The sequence below is a fragment of the Orbicella faveolata genome, unplaced genomic scaffold (assembly GCF_042242905.1).
Source record: "Orbicella faveolata isolate gen_17 unplaced genomic scaffold, um_ofav_v1 contig_3, whole genome shotgun sequence".
In the NCBI taxonomy this organism is placed as follows: domain Eukaryota; kingdom Metazoa; phylum Cnidaria; class Anthozoa; order Scleractinia; family Merulinidae; genus Orbicella; species Orbicella faveolata.
The window spans coordinates 14,180,935-14,201,039 of record NW_028301558.1 but is presented as its reverse complement, the minus strand read 5'-3'; the positions used below and the strand labels follow the sequence as shown (position 1 = coordinate 14,201,039).

The window sequence follows — 20,105 nt, the reverse complement described above, 5'->3', positions numbered from 1 at the left end:
GCCCTTCGGGCCGCCGGAGCTCCGCTACAAACACAAAATTTAAAAACATTTGGCGACGCGCGCGCTGTCTTGCGGGGTCGCTGGTCAAAACCTTGTTGTCTCTAGAAATATTTGTTACAAGTGTTGGCGATCTGAAATTGAATTCTAAGTGTCGCCAACAGTTCAAATGCATCTCCTGGAAAATGTTTGTGTAGTACAAGTTAATACTTAATTAGTTAAAAATACTTTTACCGCAGGCTATAATCTATTCATCGCTAGCTCCACTTCATGTGCAGATCGTTATCTGACATTCGGTCAAACTTAGTTTTCTATCGAGCCATTCGAACACCACCAAAGTAAACCAGACATGCGAAAACCGCGCGTGAACGCGCTGCTCTATAAATCTTTGATTACCACTAGTTTATTAACGATAACTTGCTTGTTACTCGGGCTTCCGGAAAGGCCGAGTCTGCACTTAGTGGGTCATAGTGCCAGGTGTTCCTAGCGGAGCGGCGCGAAAACTGGGGATGATAAATAGCAACATGAAGATGGAATAGGGACAAAACTATGAATACTGACTTAACAAGCAACTGTATGATGCACAGGCAAACAGCTCAGATGTTGAAGAAATCAGGGATCAAAAAAGGAGAAGCAAGATTTACCTGGCATTCATCGTCTGGATCGTCCATGTTTGTGTTGAAAAACAGAGTGCTGAAAAGCGACGTGACGTAATTGGCGGGAAAGAAGAGGAGCCTGCACTCATTGTGATCAGTTGAATGAATACCCAACGCTCCCTACCCCTTTGCTACCGACTCCCCTATCCCCAATAATATCTTCTCATATTTCAAGCTGATACCAGTTTATTTTTGTTTATTTTAGTTTTAAAAATGTAATTTTACATATTTTTCGCATAATTATGATAATTATTCGATGTTCCGGGAAGTTCCGGAATGTTCCGGAATGTTCCGGAATGTTCCATGTTCCTGGTTTTATCGACGCCCCTTTAAGACGGCATCATATAGGGCCGTCTGTAAAACCTGGAACATGGAACTTCCCGGAACATTCCGGAACATTCCGGAACATCCCGGAACAGCGAATAATTATGACAATTATGAGAAAAATATGTAAAATTAAATTTTCAAATATAAAATAGACAAAAATAAACTGGTATCAGCTCGAAAAATGAAAAGATATTTTAGGGGTAGGGAGTCGGTAGGGGAGGGGTAGGGAGCGTTGGGTATTCCTTCAACTGACCACAATGAGTGCAGGCTCCTTCTTTCATTGCGTCACATGGCTTTACAGCACTCTGATTGTCAACACAAACACGGACGATTCTGAGGATGAATGCCAGGTAATTCATTGCGTTTCCTTTGTTGATCTCTGATTTCTTCAACATCTGAGGGCCATACTTTTGTCACTACTGTTCCGTCTTCAGGTTGCATTTATCATCCCCAGTTTTCGCGCTCTCCGCTAGGAACACCTGGCACTATGACCCACCAAGTGCAGACTCGGCCTTTCCGGAAGCCCGAGCAACAAGCAAGTTATCATTAATAAACTAGTAGTAATCAAAGATTAGAGCAGTGCATTCACGCGCGTACTTCAAATGTTTGGTCTACTTTGGTGGCGTTTGAATGGCTCGATAGAAAACTAAGAATGTCAGATGACGATCTGCGTGTGAAGTTGAACTAGGGATGAATAGATTATAGCCTGCGGTAAAATTAATTATTAATAAGTATTAACTTGTACTGGACAAAACATTTTCCAGGAATGGCATTTCAACCGTCACCCTGCAAGCAGAGCCTCTTCTTACGGTACATGTGCTTTGGCGACACTTAGAATTCAATTTCAGATCGCCAGCACTTGTAACAAATATTTCTTGAGACAATAAAGTTTTGAGCAGCGACCCTGCAAGACAGCGCGTCACCAAATGTTTTTAAATTTTGTGTTTGTATTTGTTTACACTGTCATCAGTGGTTGAGCAGTCCGAACAAGACAAGAAACTCAATGCCGAAGAGTTTCTATTTCTATCTCATGGAGAAACTATTTCCTTATGAGGAGTCGGCATGTATATGCATATCTTCGAATTGACGTTATGATTTGAATAAAAAAGTCACACTCGTGTACCCCGTATTTTTCGGTCTGATTAAAGAGTTCGAACGCCACCACCTTGGTTTTCTATGAACAAAGAAATCTGGGAATAAGAGACAGTCACGTGATTAACCTGATTGCCAACGACTGGAAGGAATGGATTAGTCTTCTAAGTTGCGAGCCTTCTACCCTGCGAGCCGTTGGTTTCTCCTACGCCTGCTCGCAGGGTACGAGCGTTCTTCACTCATTGCAGTTTTTGTTTTGTCTTTGTTTTCTTTTTTATTTTCCGAGCTGATACCAATTTGTTTTTGCTTAATTTAATTTTTGAAAATTTAAATTTACACATTTTTCGCATAATTATTATAATTATTCGATGTTCCGGGATGTTCCGGAATGTTTCATGTTCCTGGTTTTATCGACGGCCATCATATTGTGCAATTGTGGCTTGTACGAAGCGCGAGCTACAAGCCATCTTCAGGGACCGATCGTTTCTTACGAACCAGGGGAGGGCGGTGGTTTTCAAAAAAGTGTAGTGTTTCAAAACTGATCCCCCCCCCCCGCAAAAAAAATATTTTCAGATAAAAATTATACCCCCCTTCCCAATTCTTAGTTATAAAAATGTACTCCCCCCCCCCCTCCCCGGCCCCTCTTCCGTAACATTTTTCCCGGTTTTGGAAGCAGAATTCCTATCCCCACTTATCCCTATCCGAGTAAACTTCTCAGCCGCTTGTTCAACTCTTGATAGCAATGAGGACATTTCGTTACTCGTATCTCAGTCTGATAGTGATTCAGTTTAACATTGCCGATGTGATGAAACATTTGCCACTCATGCTTACGGGTTCTCCCATTTGTATTAAACAATGATTGATCATGTGCCTTTATTTCATTAATTAGGCTTTCTACTCAGTGGTCTAACGAGTGAAGTATTTTTTCAACCACACCAGCTGAAACATTGCCACCATAAGTGCGAGGGATTTAGCCTTCTTCCAGCCAATTACCAACGCCTGCCATATTTTCCGATTCTAGAAAAAGATAACTTTTTTCAATTTTTTCCTTTCTTTTAAACAAATCCCACTGCCTTAAGTTTTCCTGTGTAAAGTACCTGGTAAAAAGTGTTTTGCTGGAAACAAGCAAACCAGCATGTATGAATAAAATTCTTTCAAAAGATTGTTGGAAAACTATGTGTCACGATGGCCTCCGAGTTTGTTTGGGAGCCACCAGTGTCATTCCATCCTTTAGAACTACTTGTGACAGTTGCTCTCTCTACGACTTAAAATGAAACATCAGAACCTTTTAAGAAAGTTATCTTTTCATGTATAAATAACTTAACAATAATCGTTGGATGTCGTCCTTCAGTAGCATTTTAAATGAAAGTGGTAAAAGTTCAATTGAGGCCTTACACTACTGTAAAATGATATTCAAATCGTTTAAAAAAATCCAAGCTTTCGCCGATCTACGGCATCATCAGGGATAAGAAAAAATATTCCGCGTAAGGCTTATATACAGATGTAAAGTAAAAGCGTGTGAAAAGCGAAAGAATGTGGGGGGTAAAATGCATGAGATAAATAAGATACAAATATGAATATAAACGAATGATATGATCTAATGAGCGAGTGTCAAAGTACAAAGAGTCTCTAGATATGTGAAAATAATTATTAGAACAAAAGGTCCGCGAATTCGCTGCATTCCTCTCGGGAGTTGAGGGCAGGTTTGTAGTTTCGTATGTAAAACGCTTCGAACAGTTGTAGATCTGCGGGGTCGTTTTCTAGTACGATGATCTTGATTTCGATGCCTTTGCGGACTTTGTTTTGGCTCTTTGAAATGTGTTTCTTCACGGAGGAGTTGTCATTGTTCAGGTGTTTTCTTACACGATCGTGGATAAAGCGTGTAGTGCTCCCGATGTAGTACTGGTTGCAGTTGTTACACATGATTTGGTAAGTAGCGTTGCGCAATAAGCACAATTTGGTGCTGGAGATAGGGCAGTTGGCCCTCGTGCATGTCCGTTCCGTGTTGTTCTGAGAGAGAGCTCGTCTGAGGGTGTATGACTTGTGCGCGACCCGTACTGGTATATCCTCTTTTCGGAAAATGTTAGTGATCCTGTAGTTGAGACGTTCGGATATATATGGGATCGTCAGGTACGACCATTCTGTGTTGAGAGGTCAAGGGTCTTTCTGATGGTTCTAGGAGTGCTTAGTTTTGTCTATAGTGTCTTCAGGATACCCGTTAAGACGGAGGACATCATCAGACATGCTTTGATGCTTTGTGGCTGTCGTTTTTGTACAGCATTTATCGTCGATACGTTTCCGCTCATTACGAATGAAGTTGATCTTTGACTTTTCCGGTATTGCTGATTGGTGGTGAACGGATAGTGGTTTCTTTGCTATTTTTTTGTAATATTCAAAAGAGCTTTTGCCGTCTTTGGAGATGGTGACATTGAAATCAAGTAGTGATAGTGAGAGGCCATTGGGTGTTATTTCTGGTTTCTCAATTTCAAACTTTAATTTAGGGTGCTGAGATTGTTCATTGTATAGTGGAATTGGTCTGCCATTTCCTCACCAGTTGTCTGGAGTTAAATGTCGTCAACATATCTCCTGTAGGGGTTTATAGATAAGTGTGAAGAGAGGGCGATGATTTCTAGTCTGTCCATGAATAGGATAGCCAGAATGCCTGAGATGTTAGAACCCATTGAAGGAGAAATACATGTTGTTTAGCGTAACTGTGAGAAGGTCTATTATGTCTTGTTTGGCGAGGTAGAGTATTGGGGTGTGAATTCTGTCAGTGGCGTTGGTAATGGCTTCTTGTATGGGTATTGAAGTGTACAAGGATACCACATCGAGGCTGCATGGATATGGTGACGTTTTGATGGTGGTGAAATCGCCGACTTGGATGCACTTGATGAGCTCGAGGCTGTTTTCTGGATGCGCTGGAACGTCCTTCAGCATTGGTTTAAGGGCGTTGGCGAGCAGCCATGAGAGGCGCTGGGTTGGTCCATTGGTGTTAGATACAGTGATTCGTATTTTAATAACTGGACCAGTCTTGTGGGTTTTGATAAGGTGGTAGAACCTGGAGAGATCGGTGTTTGCGGCGATGAAGCTCTTCTGGACAAAAGGGGAGAACTCGTTCTGTACGCGGACGTTTTTCCAAGTTGAGCTTTCTTTGTTCTCGACTGTTTTGGCCGACATTCGGGGTACCTTTTGATAGGTGTTGGAGTCGCCGAGGTGAGCTAGGGCTACTTGTGTGTACGTGTCTTGCTGTATTACGCAGAATTCTGTGCCTTTATCGCTGGGGAGGCAGATGTAGTTCTTCTCTTTGAGTTCCTTGATTACTTTCTTGTTCTCCAAAACGACCCCGCTACGACTGTTCGAAGCGTTTTACATACGAAACTACAAACCTGCCCTCAACTCCCGAGAGGAATGCGGCGAATTCGCGGACCTTTTGTTCTAATAATTATTTTAACATATCTAGAGACTCCTTGTACTTTGACACTTGCTCATTAGATCATATCATTCGTTTTTATTCATATTTGTATCTTATCTATCTCATGCATTTTACCCCCCCACATTCTGTCGCTTTTCACACGTTTTTACTTTACAACTGTATATAAGCCTTACGCGGAATATTTTTCTTATCCCTGATCATGCCGTAAATCGGCGAAAGCTTCGATTTTTTAAACGATTTGAATATCATTTTACAGTAGTGTAAGGCCTCAATTGAACTTTTACCACTTTCAAATAACTTAACGAAAACAATTCGTTACTCGATACGTCTACTGATCATCTGATACAGTGAGTTCATCACGATCCGGGCAATATTTGTTCCTGCTCGAGGAAATGTTTCTGCCTCTATCCCTAATCTCGCTTCAAGAACCACTAGCGAGAAAGTTTCCTTTATTTACTGGACTATCTACTGACCCCCTTCACGTTTCTTACTAGCTAATAAAAAATTTACCCCCCCCCCCCCAAATAGGGGCTTGTTTTAAAATTGTAAGTTCTTTTTAATCGGCTCACGTTATTTTGTTTAGGACAGCTGTTGTTAGGATAGCAGCACGATTTGTGTAGTACTGTTCTAGGAAAGCTCTTAATTGAAAGCCTTTTCCCTTAAAAGTACGTTTTGTCTCTACCTTGACATTTATCTTGTTAGTCTTACGAAATAGTTTCTGGTAATTTTAAAACTTCTTTAATCATGCAATTAGTTGCTTTCCCTAAAATTTGTATTGAAGTATTTATGTTGTTAATCCTCTCTAGAATTTATATATGTCAAACAAGGCGTTGTCTTTTGTTCACAGTTTGTTCATGGCAGTCGAAAGTTTGTAAGATCGGCATGTCGTTGTACGTTCATTTAGATTTCTCTCTGGTACAAGATAATCAACAATTGCTATGTTTAATAGTATCGATTAATGTTTTGCAAAAACAAGTAAGACTCGTAAGTAAAAACTGCTCCTGTGGACTTGAAATTGGTTGGTAATCGGAACAATGTGAACGCCAGATGTGAAATTCCATTAGCTGGATTAGAAATTAAAGAGTAAAGTGCACTTAAGATCTTAAATTTAATCATGTAGCAGTGATTGTACAACTAAAGAACTTAGAAGAAAGATGTAGCATATAAAAACAATTTGATGAAAGGAGAAGTGGGAAGATCACGAGAAAAGAAGAAATCATTGAAGAGAAATTAAAAGAAGAAAACTTTGGGCTTGTTAATTAGAATGTTCAGCCTCGATAATTTAGCGTTGCGCTGTTATTTCCGCTCCCGATCATGCATTACCTGACTTTTTCGAAGTTATTTTAACCTGACCTGTTAAAATCCAGCTGAAAACAATGCATTCTTCAAGAAACATAGTAGTCTGATAATGGACGTATGATACCATTTAAAAGGGTTGTAATAAAATAAGCTCCTGATAGACTCGAAGAACAGTTCACCTGCAGACTCGCAAAGATGCGCTTGGGAATGTGTCTTCCACGTTCACCTTCACCTTCAGTTTTGCTGCTTTTGGCAATTCTCCGAAATATCACTTTAGCAGTGAGAGGTAAGTATTAAAAAATTATCCTTTTTTCTTAGAAAGAAAAATCATTTGAAATGAATAATCTTTGAATATTGTCCCTCAGTAGGACTATTTTAGTAGGATTTTTCTATCGGAAGAAGGACTTTTTTTTGTTTCTTCAAAATTATTTAATTGTTCTTTGGCAACCTTGAAGAAGCCTCGAAATCTTTCATGAAAGAAACGGCAGGTTTTATTTCCGCATGTACTTCGTTAACACTCTGCCGCTATACACTGCTTCATTTTGCACAATCTTCAACCAAAATCGGGGTTCTTCGATTCGATCACAGACGGAGCGTTGCACATCTGTTCAAACCCAACATAAAATGTCATTTTGCCGCGCAGATTTTATTATTGCCGTTCCAGACACTCAAAGACGTAAGCTTATTTTATTTGTTAACACTACGGTAGAAATGTACGACTTTTTATCCAACAGTCCTTTTACGAGAAAATTTTCTTTTCTACCAGTTGTAAATTGGACTAAAAGAAAGGGAACGTTTGTTTATTTTACGGTTTATTTTTTGAATGACTGTTTGGACATCAAAGTTGTCTGGTTCTTTTTCTGTCAAAGAATACTGACAAACTGAACGAGCGCTAGTCTCGAGTGAAATGACAAATAAATCTGTAAAGATAACGTTACGAGTCGATCTAATCTATTTAAAAAATAGTTGCCTCTATAACCTCAAAATTACTATAGTCTGCACCACCCATGAAGGTGTTTTGAATAACGCATTTTGCTATTTTACAAACAGTTACAAACAATATTTTGGGTGCAGGATATATCAACATTCACCGATCATCCCTTGTCTTGGTAAAGAAGTAAAGTTATTGTCTTACGAGCTGAGCTGGTGTACAAGCTATCAATTGTCTCTGAACAAATTTTGAATGCAACATTTAGTTTTGGTCGTGAGCCATAACTGAATCAAATAACCCTTGTCATCCACATCAGTGTTGATATGACGAAACATTAGCGCAGGTGCTTTTAATTAATTGTCATTATCATAGTCTCGTCCATGGTCAGATGTCCCCTTCTGCCTTAGTAAACAAACCTTTGTCAAACGCATCGCACAAAATTGCACACTTTATTCAAACACGCCCGTTATTTGCACTCAGTGTTGATCATGGGATCAAGCAGCATTTACTGAAAAAAAAACACAATTATACTTGGGTGTATGACGAAGCACCATAACGGCATACAAATCCAAACAAAAAATCGGTTGAGCCAGAATAGCGAATGAAATGTCAACATTTTCCACCCTGATTTCCTAATTTTGCTGATTGTGACTTAACTGCGAGCAGTCCCTTGCTTTCTTGGAGAGAGTAAAGCGAGCAAAATTAAACACTAACAAAAATAAAAAAAGGGACAACTCGGGCGTAATCTGAATGTGACAGCTGGTGTCTTAAGTTTGCAGTACTAGTATTTTATGTTTGCCGAGCAAAATTGAATTTTCTATAGTAAATGAAACACAGAGAAAAAGCTACCTGCTTAGCTAACAAAGATCTGGAGAGGAATCGTAAGCTTAGTTGCCAATCACGCCATACTTGTAAATGGGACAACATGCGCCACGGTTCGCTACCCTGAGAGGATGCCAAGGTGGAAATGTTAAACATACTAACTTGTTACAAAATCAAACCAACTTTCGTAATTAAACTCTCAACCGTTTTAAGTCTCAATGAATTCCTCTCTATGCTAACACTTACCAGTACTCCTTACAAGAATTAGTTTAAAACTGAAGTGATTACATCTAGTTACCTATTCCTACGCTCTGTAGTGCAGTGGCAAAAGGGTATCGAAGTTAAGAAAGCTAAAACTGCCAGGCCTAAGCACAAGAGATCTTGCGGTAAAACTTTATAATTCCAAGTTACGACTAATTTCAATCCTGCTTTCGATTAATCGGAGAACGAGTGTTAACACTGTTTTTCTCCTTGGAACACACACTGATCTGAATATATATACTGGTAATATTTGATAAGTGATATCATAAAATTCTGCAATGTTTAAACTTGGTGAGGGTTAGGCATGAACACTCGTCGATGAGGTCTCCAGAAATGATCAGAGAATAAGTGCCATAAAGAGAAAAATAAAAATACACACAAAAAAAAACACCGATATTCAGAATTCCCCCAAGCCCTTATTGCGGTTTCTGGTTCTAAATACAACGGTCTTTGGACACTATTGAAACTGGTCGTGTCTAAGATAGGTTCTCCCTGCATTCATGACGAAAGCGGAAGTAGGCTAGACCCATTTATATTGCTCTACTGTGCCCAAAGACAGACTTAATCTGATCCTCCTCTTTCTTTGCCTTCTCGGCAATATTCTTAGAAACATCTGGGAAGAGCTTCTCGACGAAGTCTGTGATTAAGAAGACTGTAAACTGGAAAACGAACACAAAAGCAAGCCGAGCAGTAGTCACCTCCCAGTGTTGCTTTGAGTAGTTGTATGGCCAAACGTTTTCATGGTAGCCAGGATACCTGAAATATGTAGGAGATCATAACTATTCGATCACGATACGGCGAAATGACTTCGGGTATGTTTTACTACGATATCGCTGGCACCTGTCCCTCCATCTCGGGATTACTCCTTCTCGCCCTTCAAGACCCGATTAGCCTCCACACTGCCACACTGCCACACTTCCACACTTCCACACTTCCACACTTCCACACTGCCACACTGCCACACTGCCACACTGCCGCACTGCCACACTGCCGCACTGCCACACTGCCACACTGCCACACTGCCACACTGCCACACTGCCACACTGCCACACTGCCACACTGCCACACTGCCACACTGCCGCACTGCCGCACTGCCGCACTGCCGCACTGCCGCACTGCCGCACTGCCGCACTGCCGCACTGCCGCACTGCCGCACTGCCGCACTGCCGCACTGCCGCACTGCCGCACTGCCGCACTGCCGCACTGCCGCACTGCCGCACTGCCGCACTGCCGCACTGCCGCACTGCCGCACTGCCGCACTGCCGCACTGCCGCACTGCCGCACTGCCGCACTGCCGCACTGCCGCACTGCCGCACTGCCGCACTGCCGCACTGCCGCACTGCCGCACTGCCGCACTGCCGCACTGCCGCACTGCCGCACTGCCGCACTGCCGCACTTCCACACTTCCACGCTTCCACACTTCCACACTTCCACACTTCCATACTTCCACGCTGCCACACTGCCACAATTCCACCATTCCAGTCTTCTACAATTACAGACCTCCACACTTCCAACCTGCCACCCTTCCACAATTACAGTCTTTCACACTTCCACCCTTCCACACCCCTACACTTTCAAACTTGCACACTTGCACACTTGCACACTTGCACACTTGCACACTTGCACACTTCCACGCTTCCACGCTTCCACACTTCCACACTTCCATACTTTCACACTTCCACACTTCCACACTTCCACACTTCCACACTTCCACACTTCCACACTTCCACACTTCCACACTTCCACACTTCCACACTTCCACACTTCCACACTTCCACACTTCCACACTTCCACACTTCCACGCTTCCACACTTCCACACTTCCACGCTTCCACGCTTCCACACTTCCTCCCTTTCACACTTCCATACTTCCACACTTCCACACTTCCACACTTCCATACTTTCACACTTCCACACTTCCACACTTCCACACTTCCACACTTCCACACTTCCATACTTCCACACTTCCACACTTCCACACTTCCACACTTTCACACTTTCACACTTCCACACTTCCACACTTTCACACTTCCACACTTCCACACTTCCACACTTCCACACTTCCACACTTCCACACTTCCACCCTTCCACACTTCCACACTTCCACACTTCCACGCTTCCACGCTTCCACACTTCCTCCCTTTCACACTTCCATACTTCCACCCTTCCACACTTCCACTTTTCCATACTTCCTAACCTCCAGTCTTCCACACTTCCGTGATTTCAGTCTTCCACACTTCCACAGTTTCAAACTTCCAGACTTCCTAACTTCCAGACTTGCAGACTTGCAGACTTGCAGACTTCCAAACTTCCACAATTCCAAACTTCCGTACTTCTTCCACACCGTCTCACTTCCACACATAAGAAGAAATTTACGTGAGTCGTGGAGGTATATTTAATTGTGCATGCAATATGACTAAACTGGCTGTTTTTGTCATTCCACTCTGATGACACGTTCTGTGCACTTCTACCCGAAGTAAAAGCCAAGAACGGCTTTTAGTAGAGTACAAATTGACGCCCGAGGCATTTTTCTGAAATCGGACTTTAACTGTTTTAATTTCCCTGCAGAACTGTAACATTCTATTCAATCAGTAAAATTCTGGTCAATTCTAGTCTCCTTTTGAAACTTCTGGGAAATGTTAAAATCCAAGATGGTGAATCCGAGTGGCATGCATTTCCACAGCCATGGATACTCTCGAAGTTAAGATCAAGCTGAAAAATAACTGACCTTTTAAAGTGCACCTAACCCCAAAATTTTTTTTCGTTAAAACGAATCTAGCCTTTATTTGAAGCATTTGGGCGAAGAAAATTTTGAATTTGGTTGAATCCTCGATTTTCTATGCCCTTTCAAAGTCGCGCTTGAAGTGTTTCACGACCGCGTTTTAGGGAGTCTGGGGCGGCGGTACCTGATGACGTCTACCCAGGAACCAAACACAATGGCGCCTCCGTCAACTCTCTGTATTTGCTCGAGAAAATGGAACACAAAACTAATCGTTCCGATGTATTTTGGGACTAAAACGTCCAAGTTTTGTCTCAGAATCATTTCTTTTTCGTCACTGGAGTCAGAGTTAAGTTTCGATTCGGAAGACTCCGAAATAAACTTCGATCGAGCACGTTCGACAACTGTGAGAGAGCAATTTACAATATTTCAAGCGACGAAGGGGAAGACGTCTTTGCGGACGGGCTGCTTGTATATTAGGAATGGAAAGCTAGATACGAAGTGGAGGAGCAGGCAAAACGAAAAGCAGGAAAGAAAACTCAAGGACTGCTTTGGATGGTAATTTCGTCAACTAAACATAAGATTCCCACTCGTGTTTATAGCCCGTTTACATTTGTCCTTAGCGAGAATGTATTTTCTCAAGGTGTGATTGTTCTGTTAAATCCAGCTTGTGTTTTTCTTTCAGTTGAATGCTTCATGTTTATAAGAGCGACGTACGTGTCGCAGTTTTAGAGACTTGATGACCTCCAAAACATTAGCTTCGATCGATTGAAAATCGTATTGTTTGGACCTGTAGTTTTGAAGCTGCGGGAAGCAAGGCGGAAGGAAACATATCATACAATTACCGATTTCACATTGTCACACGTTTTAAGTCGTAACTCCAAATAACCAATGTAAATTGTTCTCAAAGTTTGCAGCGAAATTCGTCGGATAAGCGAAAAGGATGTGTTTCCTAAGCGGTCCGCAGATAATGTTACGCGGTCATATTTTCGACGCTATTGCACGAGTCTTTGTCGCACTGCTGATTTCCAAACCTTCGAAAAACTCTGTGAGTCTAACAATTTTGTTATCATGTAATTCTAAAGGATTAATCTTCGACTTTCATCTAAATCGAAAGAGAAAAAAGTGTTGGTTAGCGGCGTACAGTTGCGATCTATTTACATATCAGTATAACGCTTCTTGATCATGATCGGATCACACAACTTTGCCGTTTATGTTATAAATACTGCGGGATTGGAAGATATAGGCTGTCGGTAGTATTTCTACAAATTGCTGGTTAGCTTTAAGCAGAAAATTTATGAAAATAGCGTTCGAAAGTCTGCGGAACAAATTCCAGTGAGAGTTCTTCAATGGTTCTCACAGATTCAGCAGTTCACTTGTTTCGGTTCGACAAAATCAACCATCGTTTACGTCTTTATTGCACCATTAGCCGATCATCGTCAGTAAATTGTACAGTATATCTTTCTTTAAATCTGGACTACTGGTGCAACAGCCGATAGCACCTCTGGAAGGCGTTTCTGCGCACTTTTCGAATGTGTATTGCACCATCCTGAAGGAAATGAGAGGACGTGAGATATCCAACCTTCCTGGGTAGACGTCACAAGAGCCGCTGGACCCATTCTCCTCAAACTCGGTCGTGAAACAAAATGGCGGTGTTTTGGAGCTATTTTCGAGATTTCGTCGTGGCACAGAAAATCGAGGATTTAACGGAATCCAAAAATTTTTCCCAGAACTATTTCAAATAACAAGTAGATTCGTTTTAGCGAAAAAAATTTTTGGCGTTAGGGAATTAAGCTTAGTTTAAGTCCCAGAATAAAGCGTACGGAGAACCCGAAAACTGCCTTAAAAAGATATGAAATTCATACCTGCAAAAAGAATGGTTGTATGGTAAATTGGCATGAGGATCTACTGGTTCTGATCCTGCTTCAAAGCGGGAAATATCCGCAGTATGAATGGTGGATAAGCTGTTGTTTATGTATCCAGTAAGAGTTCCTACACCAAGCGAATCTCGGTCTGGCGCGTACCTCAATCTGTACAAAAGCTTGGGGATGAACTCAGAGGTGAACGCCAACACAAAGGCGTTGACCAGTACTGAAATTTTAGTGACCCATTTTAGGATACGATACCAGACTCCAATGGTCTTGGAGTGAGCAACGTCGGGTCTCCTGAAATGGGACACAAAGTTGATGGCATCCACGCGAATTCGGATGACAGAGGTGAAAAGGGCGAACAGAGGACCCAGTGGAAAGGCAGCCACGAACATTGTTGCAAATCCGTATTGCAGAACTGTTGAACGAAAAGTGAATGAAGGCGAGGAACAATGTTAGAAAAGGAACAATGTAGGTAAAGAGCCCAAGCAGGTGTTTGTACTCAGAACAAGTCCTCTGTGGCTATTTACCATGCTCTGAGTTTATAGTGCCTATGTATGTATAATGACGTGTAATGCTTTTGAGAGAGTTATAATGACTTCACTTGCAGAAAAAACTAGGCAAACGAGGAAACGTCTGGGTTAGGCGCAAGTGTTTACTGATATTGGACTAAAGTTTGTTTTATAGCTTAACGGTAGAGGTTTAGTAGGAGCTGCTACAGGTGTGGGTGTTCACCCTGTGTGGCAGGCATAGAAAGGCGAAGGGGAGGGAGAGCAAAAGGGAGAAGGAATGGGGGAGAGGAGAGAGGGGACGCCTGCCATAAGAACCCAGGTTTTTGCATTATGCTCACTGATTTACTCGTAATCCGATCATGTCTACCGTCAATTAACTGTCACGCGTTCACCAATCAGAACGTGGAGCTCGCGCCTTGCGGACTTTAAGAACGGAAGAACGGCAACAAGCCCAATTCAACTTTTACTGGACATATGAAAACAATTTCACGCTTCCTTAAAACCTCGAAATTCGTAGATCAAAGAAAAAATACTTTTGCCGAAAATAAGCAGCGTTTCAGAGGTAAAAATGAGGAACGTGATTTAAGTGCATATTTAGCGTCTTAGAAGAAGTGTCAACCGTCTCGTACGTAAACAAAACTAGTTTTTTTTTTTCACTTTCATAGGGACTACGAAAATAATTGGAACTTCTACAAGCAGATTGAACGGCCTAGTTTGTAATACGATTTGGAACGCTAAACACAAATCCGAGCCGGCAAAGCAAGCGACGATTGTTTTGCTACAAGCACGGAGTTCAAAATTAATTACTTGAGGTTGCATACATGATTCTGTATTCGCATCTGCGAATTTCATTGTTAGATAAATCTAACAAGTCAGTAGCAGGGTAAAACATTGATTCCATCTCCTGCAGCCGGTCTTTCATTATACTTTTCAATGGCAATTATGACGAGAATCGCTGCATTATGTTCTTTTATAATTAGCTTCGCAAGTACAAACATTTGATAAATTTAATTCTTGGAACTCTTCCCATATTTAATGGGCAAAACCGCGAAGACATCGCCATCGGTTCAGAAAGCTCTTACGGCTGATTCTTGTTCTTGTTTCAGACAATGTTTCTCATCCCGAGGAGATTTAAATCTCTCAAAGCACGTGCTAACACGTTTGCGTCCACTGCCATCTTGGCTATTTTTGTTGAAATCGTGAAACTTACATATATAAGTTACTCATTTTCTCTCAGGCAATCGGAAATTTGCTTCCGTCAGGGAACGCAGAAATGAAGTAAAGGGTCTTCTTACAGCAGGCATTCCTCTCTGATCTCCCCAATCCCTCTCCCTTTTTTCCTTCCTCCCCTTCCCCTTTCTACGCCTGCCACGTAGGCTATGGGTGTTGAGAGTCTTCATCCAATTCAATTTATCCGAAGCGTAGGCGGGAAAATTCTTCCAGCTTAGATATAAGTGAAATTGAAATTAATGTTTTTGTTTTATCGTACCAGCCTGCAAATATTCCCAAAACATGAAATGGTCGTCAGCTGGACTTAGATTAAAATCACAGACTTCACGTTTCTTGTTGCGAGTCTTCATCCAGTACCTAAGGTAGAAGAAATAGCATTAAGGATTACTTCCAAGTCAAGAAAAACTGAATAGTTCTTCATCTAGCTATCTTGGCTTGTTTAGGGTCATGACAAGGAACTGCTTTTAAAGTCGATGGTGATGTGAATTATATATGAAATAATTCATATTTGACTTGCGGTTGTAGATGAAAGTGAAGAATGATCATCGCAGTAAATTTTCCAATTTAAGCAACTGGAAAGAGGAAGCCTGAAAAAATCAGGGCTTCAACGGGATTCGAACCCGTGACCTCCGCGATACCGGTGCGATGCTCTACCAACTGAGCTATGAAGCCACACATTGGGAGCGAGGTCAATTAATTGAGTTCATATCTTCCCGTGAGGAGCGAAATGATGTGAAGTATATATGAAATAATTTGTATTTGAACTGCGGTTGTAGATGAAAGTGAAGAATGATCATCGCAGTGAATTTTCCAATTTAAGCAACTGGAAAGAGGAAGCCTGAAAAACTTTTCAGGCTTCCTCTTTCCAGTTGCTTAAATTGGAAAATTTACTGCGATGATCATTCTTCACTTTCAAAGTCGATGGTATTAAGTCACTTATTTATAATTGAATTTTATTGCTAAGAACCGAAAGAGATTAAATGCACTAGCGATGCGGCTCTTGCAAAGAGGAAACGTACGCAAAAGGTAACAGACTATGATGTCTGGTATTTTCAAAGAGACCTTAGCAACCTCCTCTTCTAGTTCGCTTTCGGCTCGCCCGTCGTTGCAGCAATTATTATATTTTGGCGAACTTATTATAGCAGCCCATTATATTCACTTTTGCCATTGCGTCTAATTTTATAAAGTGCAATAACTGTGATACAATCACTTACGGGATGGCCACTTCCATGATGATCCCGATGGCCTGCTGCCCAACCATAAGAATAAACAGCTGAATGCAAAGCTCCAGAAAGCATCCCTGCTCGCTGCATCCGTCCAACCTGTAGCTTCCACCTATCCGTTTGTATCTGCTGGGGGTTCCAATCATGTGTCCGGACTTGAAAAAGGCTATGTAGAACACGGATGAATAGGTGTTTACAAACTGGAACAGGTACATTTTCCATGTGAAGCTGTCTTTGTATTTACTACGAGTTGGCGGATTCTCCCAATCTGTCAGCCAAACCGCCAGTTTCTTGTAAAACAACTTCATCACGTTTATGGCGAGAAGATTGAGCAAAGCTGCCGTGAATGAGGTGATAATCCTCGCTTGCGCGTGGGCCGTACCATCAGAACTTCCACTCAGAGAGGCAAACACCGCCGCCCGGTAGACAACGACGCCCACGACAGCAGCGATCACCAGAGATACCATAAAAATTACGATGATCAACACGCCGGCTAAGCAGCCACATTTTCGAATCTTAGACTGCACGGTCGGTTCCATCCTTCCGGTGACTTTGTTCTCCTTCAGGTTTTCTTTTGGGAATTCCGGCCGCAAAGGCTCCTCTTCTTTAAGGGCATTAGTGTGCCAGGTTTGGGAAAGTGCCCGCTGACGACGCTTCCAGAACTTGAGAAACAACGTCGCCCAGATCGAGGCAATGACGGCCAGAAAAACCGTACCGCTGTTGTCAAAGAAGTGTGTGGCGTAAGCATAACGACACGTGGAGGAAGCTAGGTCCCAGTAGCTACACTTCTTGTCGCACAGTGGGCACATGTACCACAACCCCTTGTTTGTTGGGTCGCAAACATCTTTCACAGGAATGTGGCTGCCAGCGGAAAGGATTCCATACAGGAATACGAGCACACCAAGAATGGCTAACGGCGCCAACATGCCGGTGTAAAATCCAACCCACGCGAAATAAAAGGCAATCTCGCTACCAAAATAATTCTTGATGGCTGCATATTGCTGGAGCTTAAAAATTCGTCCAAATCTGGCCCAGTTTAGCTTTAGTCGTTGTCTGTCATTCTTGGGCTGAGTAGAATCATCAGAATCGTCGTGAAGTGGATACCCGGCCTTGTAAGCGCCATTGTATATCAATTTTTTCAGCCCAACTTCTCCGTCCTTTTTTTCTCCGAAAGGAGTGTTGGAGCAAATATGCTGGACAATGTAGATGCGATCCACTTTATCAAAGAACCTCTCTTCGTCCTGATAATTGATGAACTTGTAACAGTAATCTTGCCTGAAGTTTGCAAAGAAGTAGTCTTCCCTTTCTTCAAAGATGGGATCATGGACCCTAAGTGGATTTAATTTTTTGAGAAATGACATTACTCTTGACTCGCAGCCAGATGTGTTTTCATTCTTTTTGAAAGGGAGTTTGATACGCATTTCTTCGGCGTATTTCTTCAGCGCCTTAAATGAAGCACGAATAAGAACGAAATGCCGCGTGATGTTAGGTGGTGTAACCTGGAAAGAAAATTGAAAACTGCAAGTTATATGAAAAGCAATGTTAAACATATATCTCACAGAGATTTCGAGATCTGTGTACAGTACATATAGTATACGTCTTTGCGGGTCCGTGTAGTCTTTTAAAAATAAAGCAAATTAAACCTTTTTTGCCTTATTCTTGAATGTTACATCAAAAGTATTGAAACATGGTGCCCAGATGGAAGAAATAACTGGCGGCAGTTCAGCTATTAGAGAAAGGCAGTTTCATGAATGTAGAATTGAAGAGAGTTTTGTTTGTACTTATATCTACAAGCGGTCTATGAAGAATACCGTTCTTTTATTGGCTACGTTACTCGCTCTCTAATCTGTAGATATTGAGTAGCTGTTGTCAACAAAATGGCGGCCGGTTTTTTGCGTTTTCGAAGTGTCTGCGAGGGGGATTTAAATAATTTACCTTGTTTAGTTTTGAACGACTAGTAGATTTAATTTATACTAAAACAATTAGATTATTCCTTCTCGATTTCTAAGCTTGATAGCTAATTCGGGCTGCGCCGTCATGCATCAGCTGTCAAGCGACAGAAATCTCGAGCTCATAATCTAATTGTTGAATACAGCTACGACTATGATAAAGATACAAAAATTCGAAAGCTTAATTCGAAGGCTTAGTAGCTTTTATTAGAAAGATCCCAACTTAGGATTTAATCCAGAAGCTCAAATTGCAGAAGCTCTTCAAAACACTGAATGAACAACACCAGTTGCAATTACGGCTCAGTACATTCATTTGATCACACTTTAGCATTTCGTCCAAAGTAGCAAAACCTTCAGCCGCCTTCAAAAGCCGAACTTTCTGAAGTATCATTGCCTGTTAGCTTTAATTTCCGATCTGAAGGATTTCGCCGATCAACTCAAAAGTTAGAACCACTCAGCAAAGCACAACCAGCACTACCACAACAACTAAGAAGTGCTCAGTACTGTGGTCATTTGAATCGCCCGCCACACACTAGTATCTCATCAAAACAACATGAAAATAAGTCAGGGAAAGTGCTGCCTCTTTCTGCTGCCATAAAACCTACGCTCTTTCTTTGCGCGAGAATATATTTCACGATATATCAGTTTGTTTTTCGGGTTAAATCCGTATATGCACTCAATAGAAGACAAATCAGTCCAATCTGATACTGCTTTTCTGCTCAATCAGTAAACTGAGAGCTGGCAGACCGAGGAAATTTCTAATCGCAGTGCTTTAAATGATTTGCCATAGCATCGAATCCCTAGCCCTGCTGTTTGCGAGTAGCATAATATTTTTTCCAGGTATGCATTTGGAAGAGTGACGTACCTCAGACTTTTCTTTGCAGCATGACTTTAAAAGCTGTCTTCCTGCTTGTATCGACACATCCTAGGGCAAGATGGCAAAATATATTAATAGAATCAACGTGCTTGCCAAAGGTTTTGGGAATAAAAACATATTTAAAATTCAATGTCCACTTAAAATGCGTATAAGCTGTACCAAGCCGGAGAAAGCCACGTCCTTAAATAACTACCAAATTGGGTAAAGAATGAAAACGACATAAATCCCCAGGTTCATTACGGACTGAAAACTCTCAAAAATCTGTTTTCCTATGGCGCAGAAATTATCCATAGTTTTCTTTTAACTTACCACCTGGGCTGTGTCTTCGATACCTTCCAGCCGCCTGAGTTTTAATCCTTCCTTTTCTAGATTTTCTTCAAATTTTTTGCGCATGCCTTCAAGACGATCTGATGGCTTCTCGCACACGCCATCTCCTTCCTCCTTCCCATCTTCTTCCACCTTGCTTTGCTCATAAACGAGGACATAGTCTGTCCAATTTCGATCCTCCGTTTGATATAGTGGTTTGGCTTCGACGTCTACAGTTGTCGCCATCCTGAGACCTTCCGTTCTCTAAAACGTTTGACGGCTACAGCTAGAAAACAGGAAGATATAAGTCAACGATTAAACAATATGGCAGGAAACCAAAAATATTTGCATTATAGATGGGAACCGACCTGTCCTGCCCTAAGGTGATGTGTCACCCAAGCGTAATTATGCCACTTGAACCTGTTTTTAAGGGTGTATCTAGAAATGTATGCTTAACGTTATGGAGCCGCAAAGGTATCATTAATCACACCCTGGAGAATGAGGCTTAAAGAGAATAAGTGTTTTCTTTTCTTTTATTTCTCGTTTTTTTTTTTCATGGACTGTGTATTGACACGGCTGCTACAACTAGAAATTCCTGGTTCTT

The 20,105-nt window shown here is 41.7% G+C and overlaps 2 protein-coding genes across 2 annotated transcripts; both read right to left on the bottom strand.

Moving 5' to 3' along the window:
* Nucleotides 1–4,742: 4,742 nt before the first annotated feature.
* LOC149106526 (uncharacterized) lies at nt 4,743–5,249 on the bottom strand. Its single transcript, XM_089297364.1, has one exon. The coding sequence runs from the start codon at nt 5,247–5,249 to the stop codon at nt 4,743–4,745; it is 507 nt and encodes a 168-aa protein (XP_089153490.1).
* Nucleotides 5,250–8,165: 2,916 nt separating this feature from the next.
* Nucleotides 8,166–19,838, bottom strand: LOC110048131 (anoctamin-4-like). The gene is made up of 6 exons (XM_089298544.1): nt 19,505–19,838; nt 19,184–19,243; nt 16,361–17,868; nt 15,406–15,503; nt 13,402–13,822; nt 8,166–9,574 (listed from the first exon to the last, which is right to left on the bottom strand). The coding sequence occupies exons 1-6, from the start codon at nt 19,745–19,747 to the stop codon at nt 9,349–9,351; spliced, it is 2,556 nt and encodes an 851-aa protein (XP_089154670.1). The 5' UTR covers nt 19,748–19,838; the 3' UTR covers nt 8,166–9,348.
* Nucleotides 19,839–20,105: the final 267 nt, after the last annotated feature.